The sequence below is a fragment of the Morone saxatilis genome, unplaced genomic scaffold, assembly GCF_004916995.1.
Source record: "Morone saxatilis isolate NCDOM2014 unplaced genomic scaffold, NCSU_SB_2.0 Contig24, whole genome shotgun sequence".
NCBI lineage: Eukaryota > Metazoa > Chordata > Actinopteri > Moronidae > Morone > Morone saxatilis.
Window position 1 is genome coordinate 21,524,024 of NW_023339807.1, and position 8,441 is coordinate 21,532,464.

The 8,441-nt window shown below is 42.3% G+C and overlaps 1 protein-coding gene across 1 annotated transcript in view; it reads left to right on the forward strand.

Moving 5' to 3' along the window:
- The first annotated feature begins 7,608 nt into the window (after positions 1–7,608).
- Positions 7,609–8,441, forward strand: part of mex3a (mex-3 RNA binding family member A) — a 12,233-nt gene continuing 11,400 nt past the window's right edge. Inside the window, exon 1 of the mRNA XM_035671790.1 lies at positions 7,609–8,096. Coding sequence (XP_035527683.1) covers positions 7,676–8,096 — 421 coding nt within the window. The 5' untranslated portion in view covers positions 7,609–7,675. The remainder of the gene's footprint in view (positions 8,097–8,441) is intronic.

The window sequence follows — 8,441 nt, forward strand, 5'->3', positions numbered from 1 at the left end:
CAACACACAGCCTTCCAGTTTAAACAGTATTTACACTTATTACACAGAAACGGACTCAACCGGCTGCACCTACCTTCTCTCTCTGGGAAACAATGAAGCGCTTCTGCAGTCGTTTAAAACATGCCCCCCCCCCTTTTTTTTTTTTTCCACGGCCACTACTGACCTTTCAAAATGTCGACAGCCCAGTTAATCATGATATTATCCACTGGGTAGGTTTTTCTTAGAACAAACCGGTGCAGGAGAACTCCTTTGAGCCGAGCCAGCAGCCAGCGGCCACCTGCAAATCAACACACTTGATTAAACTGCCAATCTCTGCTAATTACAATGCAGCCTATAGGCGCCACCTGGCGACCATCCTTAATGCTTGAGTCCGCCTCGGATTGAGATTATTTTTAGCTGGTGAGGACTTTTCAGTGAAAGCAGGTGAAGTTTGTAGACAATAAAATATATATACTTTGGAGTCTGTAAACTCAGTGCTACTGAAATCTCAACAAATTAATCACAGATCCTCCACATCACCATTCAGATACTTCATATGACAGCAATCATCAATACACTTTGATTGAATGCTCTGAGTACAATAACAGTGGTATTCATTTCGCTTGGGACCCCCTGGAGAGCCCTGAGGGGCCCCTCCGTGGACTCCATGGACCCCACTTTGGCAATAATTGATACACTGACCTGAGCTGGGTTTCACATGAATTGATAATTTAATTAAACTGGCAGCCAGGAAGCGTCATACAAACATTCCTCAAGGCAGCTATACCAAGCACCGCCGCCACTATCAAGCTGTACAGATGGCCCAGTTGAATAGTGCAGTCAGTTTAATTCCCTGTGATCCCAAACTCATTCTAAACACAAACAAAAAGCACAAATTAAAAACAACTGAAGGGTGCTACTGGAGATATTTTACAGAGCTCTGGGTGGGGATGCTTATCATTATGTAACAGCTGAACATGAATTTTATATGACCTATGTTACCGAGCTGTGAATGATTTGTTTACATTCACAATGTTCATAAATGATGGAACAGGACTGCAGGTCACTTGGAGGCCTCATGATCTCTGAGAAAATAAGGCCGAGAATGTACCCACGCTTGCTGTGATTGTAGCTTACATCGGAACTAAAACTGTACCTTCAGGGCAGTATTCATTTGTCATCTGTAACTCTGAAATGACTGCATAATCACACTGACAAAGATGTACATATTTTGATGCTTTGGTAGAAAACTACAGCCTTCAAAATGTCCTGTTAGGCTGGAGCCCAACAGTAAACATGTTTCTGATCCAAAAGATCAATCTGTGAATGACATAGTTGTGGAAGAATGACCCTGATTTTAAATACTTATATAAAAGTAGCAATACCACAATTGTAAATACTCCAATACAAATAAGTGCCACATTCAAAATTAAAAGTACTATTAGCAAATATCCAAAGTACTCCAAAGCCAAACTGACAATTTCACAGTGTTATGTGACCATATATGTTATATTTTAGTTATTATCAGCATTTAAATGTTTTAGTCATCACATGGAAACAGCCACACCCTCCAAAAATGTACAAATGGAGTGCTGTTGTAAACAGAATAAACTATATGGAGAAACTGATGGAGAAAAATGATCAATTTGTCAAATACAGGAGGAAATAGACAGCAAATGCCTGTAAGCGGTGCCTTTATTCTACAAATAATGTAATGGTGTAATGTTGCCCACATCAATCCATTCCTTTTGCCTAAAAATATCAGTAAAATTAAAGTTTACGTCACTAGGATAATTTAAGACACCACCCAGTATCAGTGCTATTCTCCAGGACTACTGCTACTATATTAACAAACAAACAATACAAGAATAAGACAGTTACAACACATCAAACAGCATGTTCATCAGGTGCAATGTCCAGATCTCAGTGAAGTTATTCAAGTTTATTCCAGACATGCACAAAGACACTCACAGGACACACAGGATTCTCTTGCTAGTTTCGTATCTTTATTGTCTCTGGCTTCAGCATAAAGCTTTTAAAACAACACAAGAGAGACTTTTTTTAACTTCATACACTGTTGGGCAATCTAATTGATAGCAAATGATCACATTTGATAAGATTATTGTATATTTTTTTAAGTGAAATCTTAATATGCAAAATTAGTTTTAAATGTAGCAGTCAGATAAATGTAGTGGAAGTCAAGTACTAAGTAGTGGTGCATTAAGTATTCAAATTTAGTAAGTAATCATTCTCTATTCAAAAATGGCATAATGGCTCCTTCCAGAGGTTTGTATTACTGTATATGCATTAATGTGTAAACAACATAACAACATTAACTACTACTGCTGGGTAGTTTTTGTGTCATTGTGTATGTATAATGAATCTAAATTGTAATGTTTCTCTCTAAAAATGTAGTGGAGTAGAAGCATAATATGAAAATACTCAAGTAAATTACAAATACTTCAGAATTTAACTTAAGTACAGCAATTGAGTAAATGTATTTAGTTACTTTCCACCACTGGTATTATGTAGCATAAAATATAAATACTCAAGTGAAGCAGATTCGTCTGAAATGTTCCTTAAGTACACTACTTGTGTAAATGTACTCAATTACTTTCCATCACTGATTATACGGTCTGAAAATGACATTAAAGCTGATCCACTTTGCTTTTTATCCTTGACATATAAAAATGATCTTGAAGTGCAGTAGGGCTGCATGTTGTGCAATCAGGTGTGAGAGGGTTTAATTCCACCACGGCATCATAATTCAGTGACATTTTTTAAATTCAAATGTGACCCAACCAGTAATTCTACAGTGTGATACTGATCGCGTGACTTAATCCTTCTGCAGATTAGAAAGAATGCACTCTTTCATAGCGTACAGTTAAAGCCATATTTGACTGTCCCATTGACGGCAGTACATTCAGTAAAATGAGAAAATGAAGGCCAAGAAGAAAGTGAAGACCAAGCAGGACTCTTGGTTCAAAAGCTCTTAGTGACGTGTGTGAGATCACCACCGTACGGGAAGCAAGCGGTGAGGTGAGTCTTACTCATCACTAGGCGTGTCACTGGCTGTACAGCATCAATGTGATTAGAGAGACAAGGGTGAGGAGGAGGGGGGGGGGGGAGTCAGAAGAGAGATGACCTAATACCCGTAAAAAGCAATGAAGTCATACTACCTGACTCATATTCCCTGCTGACACCAGCTCTCCCAATCACAACATCCCAGTGCCTTTGTGTTTGTTGTTAGAGGGTGAGGTGAGTGTGTTTGTGTGTGTGTGCGTGTGTGTCAAAAGCTTCATATGCATCTGAGTATTTCACATTGGGTGAGGGGAGACTGCACTTGCTTCTGTGTTTGTGTGTGTGGGGAGTAGACAAAATCACACACTGTTGTGCAGAGAGTTTAAAGATGGGGAAAAAAGTGCCAACATGTTTGTCTCAAAGGCTTTGCTGCAAGCATATTCACATACATAGCAGAGCTAAAACTATGAGCAAGTTGATTGATCAACAATTATTTTGATTATTATTCATTTCCCAAGCAAATGTATAAAAAAAGATTCTCAAATATAAGGATCTGTTGTTTTTTTCTGTTTCATATCATTTTAAATTGAATATATTTAGATTCTGGACAGTTGGTTGGAAAAAACAAGCCATTTTGAACATGTGACCTTGGGCTCTTGGAAACTGTGATTAGCATTTGTTACAATTTTTCCACATCTTACATACTACACTATTAACTGACTAACACACAAAAATTGAATAGAGTAATTAATCAAGAAAATAATAACTAGTTGTGGTCCTGAAAAAACAGCCACAGTTGTGAATAACACTTTTTAGCTGTCTCACTCACAAACAGTAGTTTTCTACAGAGTGTATTTGTGGATCACACACTGCTCACTAAACAAATCCCCAAGCATTGTAAAAAAGTAAATAAGCTGACAGGAATGACTCCAATGTGGAATGAAAACCTAGATTTGAACTGTATTACTTTACAGAGTCTTCATGTCTTGTGTCAGCTTATTAAAAGAATGTGCAGTTTTAAACAACATACACATTAAGCTTCACTTCCTGGTAATACAAGTGAAGCTTAATGTGTCTGACTTACCCCAAATTTGGTACAGTTTAATTGTACTTCATCCTTCTTTTCAACCCCCTTTCTATCCATTTTCTATTGTTTACTTGTTATTTTGTTGTCTGTAAGTACCTATGCTACTGCTGCCCTGCCCTTTTCTCCCATGAAAAAAAGTGGGGAAAAAAATACATCAAATAAAAACAAATACAAAAAAACAAACAAATAAAAGTTTTCTTTTGTTAATACAGAGGGGAAAGCCCCACACACAACATGGCCACTGCATTTAGTGTTTCATTTGTGCAGCTGATCGACTTCAGGGCTCTCGTCAGCTCATGAGCACAAGATGTGGTATCATTTGCATGAGGTCTTACATCATCCCTGAGAGCTCGTTCACTATGGCATCAGCACGTGGTGCTTAGCCAACATATCCCTTTGTGCTCACAGAAGCCTCATTCAAGTGACAGCGGGGCACCAGAAAAGTCTTGAAAAGGACATCTGGCCGTGGAAGTCAAAGGGATGTCCTTTAGGGATTCTCAGACATGTCTTTACAACCTATTAAGCCTGTCCTCTTTGAAAGACAGAAACTGTCCATAGGTGAGAGCAATATTTGCATGGGTTCTTGGACAAAGAGATTGGTATGTGTCTCTGCGGCACAGTAAACCACAGCATCTCCCCAAAGATGCCAGTCAGCCTTTCATCGGGGGAAAAAAAGAGAAACCGCACTACTGTGACGACCAGATGGTCAAGATCATTGAGTTTTTTTGTGTGCAAGTAACATGACCTCAACACTCTGTGTTTCACAAGTGTAGCTAACACACGCACACACATATGCACACAGAAACACAAGTGCGCAAGTGAGAATTGTAGCCTAAAGCCATAGGCAGTGAGGTCTAAATGAAAGACCAGACCTGCTGTGGCCCATTCAGAGCCAAAGAAGGTTTAGTTCAGGGTCACAGAGTTTATGTGGTACAACAGCATCACCAATCGGGCCTTCAACAGGCTACACCAAACTCACACATCCAGGCAGAGAGGGATGTGTTGAATGGGGGGAAACACTATCCCAGATCCATGCTTTTTATTGATTGGGGCTCTGGACTCCTGGCGGACCCCTTTTAATGGAGCCAGACGACCTCTTGGACACACTGGCATACTCAGTGCACCACTGAGAGGCTGGCCCTTGTGTGGTGCTCGTCCCCATCCCAACCATGCTCTCACCCAATCCTCTGGCCTCTCCAATGGGTGGGGTGGGGATTTGGGGCAGACCCCCTGGGCCCACCCTCTAGTCCTTCATGCATCACGCCATCCTGCTCTCTTCCTGCTGCTGCTTTTTATCCATGTTATTGGGTGGAGAGGGGATGTTTTAATCCAGGACTCTTACCAGGAGTCTCCCTGTGAGTTCTCATCTGCAACACACCCTTGGGGAACAAACCCCTTCCTGATTGGCACCCAGAGAGCGCGTCTAGACTGTTATTATGCATGTAAATACACCTGCTCTATCGTTCTGGTAGCAGTTTTATCACAACATTTATATTTTATTCTATTTTCAGACATGGTGTTTGGAAATTTGGGATTATATTGTTGCTCAATTCTATGTGTTATTAAAAGGCAGAAGGCGTTTTCACTAGAAATGCTAAAATATTCATGCTGAATCTCCCTTAGAGTCACATGCCACGCTCAGTCTGTCATATAAGCCCAAATGGAAGACTGCGTGTTTTTAAGTTTTTCTTATTACAGGTAGAGTGTGGGAAAACACCACATATGATGGAGAATAATAAATTGGGTTTAATGGAGGGAGTTAAAATGCACACGTCATCTATAGAGTGAATTCAACTCGTCCCCTGGGAACACAAAGCACACACACCAAGAGATTTCCAGAAATTTCCTTTGAACAGAAATGAATATATAAATCAGTGAACATCAAATTCTGTGTTTTCTTAAACACATGAAAATATATTTTTATTGTGTTTTATTTATTGTTTTTGCTCATATGGACGGTGAAGCGGTGGAGCAATTAATGTTTTCTCAGAGAAAAACATCCCCAGAGTTTGCCTTGTCATTCAGGTGGCCTTACGCAACACATACTCACTGTACATCCCACCATGCATATGCACAGACGGTAACGATAGGCTAAGCTCGAGTTAGACCGACATGGAAGCTGAACACATGACATCAGTTGCTTTTCAGCACTGTATGGCATTTTTATATACCAGACGCAATATTTCCTCAAAGCTTTATTCATAGTGGTGACCCAAGAGTAATGATAATTTACAACTCAGTAATAAAAGAGAAATCTTCTCACTTTATTTTTTTTCTGGTCTTACTTATGTATCTATTGTAGATAAATAAAAAATATCCAGGTTTTAATGGCAATAAATGTAAGTTGCAGGTACTTTGCTACCTGTTTGAAACCAAAAAAAAAATCTCCAAAAATGGAAAAAAGTCTGACTAAATTAATAGAATGATAATTATTCTTGTTATTTTATTATTATATTATTTTATTACTATTACTTCTTATTGCTGCAGTTTGAGTCTTTGTGTTGTACTACAACCATGCCGTCAGGCGTGGCTTCTGTCGAGGACATCTTGGGGAGTCTGTGCGCGAAACGAACGGCGCGGTTCTTTGTTCACCGGGGCTGCTGCAAAACCCTTGTTGTTTTGTTTTTTTTGTTGTGGTTTTTTTTTTTAACGGGAAATGTGCGAGGGCTTTTCTGATGCTCCCTCGCTGCATAGGGTCTGCAACGCCTGTCTGACAACTCCCTTTCTCTTCTCCTCCTCGTATACAGCCCCCACCGCCCCCTCCAGACACCCTCTTTCCCTCCTATACATAACATCCTCATGCGCAACGGCGCCGGAGACAACAACGCGGTGACCTGCCGCAAAGCACGGCTACATAGAGGTGGGCGGACCCCCCCCCCCAAAAAAAAATATGCCACTAACTCCTTTACTCCCAAAATTCATGTCAGATGGTCTGCGATCCCACCCATAATATGCAGGAGCAGATCGTTTTTGTTTCTTTCAAACCTCTGAATGTTAAAGTTGACATCATCTTTTCACCAGCAGATGAACCATGTGCGCACTGTACTTGCACCTTTTGATACGCAACTGTTTACATCCTGGATGGCTATCCTTACATAAGTCTCCGAAATGCGGTTTTCGGGCTTCACTGCAGCTCTAGAGAGCCGCGGACGAGTGTGCGTTGAGACGAGTGCGGTGCAGGATGTAAACTATGAGGTATTTTCTGCTCTTCTATAGGTGACGGAGGGGTGGGGGGGGGAAGAGCTTGATTTGAGATGCCACAGGCTTGGGAACCTGAGACGGAATGGTACAACGGGAGGGCGGCTCGTTTTGTCTCGGCGAGGAGGGGAGCTGTGTAAACCAGACTGGGTGGAGCAACACATCGCCCGCCCCATCTATCGTGCAGACGGCCTTGTGTCCCGTTTGCCTGGAGCTCGGAGAGAGACTACTGTACTGAAAGTCTGGATAGAGAGAGAGGGGGCCGGTCTATGGGAGGGACTAGCGCAAAGGGGGGAATTGGAAGGAGGAGGGGGCGAGGAGGAGGCGGCACGGGTGCTGTTTCTCCAGTCTCTTTCCCCTGTCTTTGTCTCACACACTCTTTTGTTAGCCATGCCTAGCCTGCTGGTTCTAGCAGGGATCATGGAGAAAAATGGGGGCTACGGCGGGGATCTGGCCGGCTCCGGCTTCGGAAGCGAAGGTCTCCTTGTGCCGCCCGACGAGGAGGAAGACGACTCCCGTGCCCTCAGGGTCGCGCTGGGCCAGTTGTCTCTGCTGGGGCTCGGGGAAGGCGAGGACGGCGGCGGAGCCCCAACAACAGGAGTACAGGACCGGAGTAACAATAACAACAACCACCACAACCACACGAACAGCGTCGGAGGTGGCGGGGACACGGCGATTCTGCAAGGGAAGAGCAAGTTGTGCGCCCTGTACGAGAGCTCCTCAAGTGAGACGAAAGGACGAGGCTGCAACATAACAGAATGCGTCCCAGTGCCCAGCTCTGAACATGTGGCCGAAATAGTGGGGAGACAAGGTAAACCGCTGGCTTGCAAATTATTTCCCCCGTCAAACTTAGTGCTTTTATCCCACTAACAGTGCTGCATTCCCCCCGCCGTGGTTTCCCGTGTGCTTTGTTTTTTGTTCTCTAACTGTTACCTGGTGTTATTTGACAAAGAAAAGGGAGTGGTGTGTGTGTGTGTGCTCGCGTGTTTTTTGTACTCCCCCGAGACATCAGCCTCCCACTTTTCCTGCCACAATGTTGCAAGTTCTCGTGTACTCATCCTAACACTCACACATTGAAACAAGTCGTTTCGCTGCTTTTGCTTTTGGGGGTTTTATTTAGCTTTTTTTGGGTTTTTTTTATTTTTTTGGGGGGGGG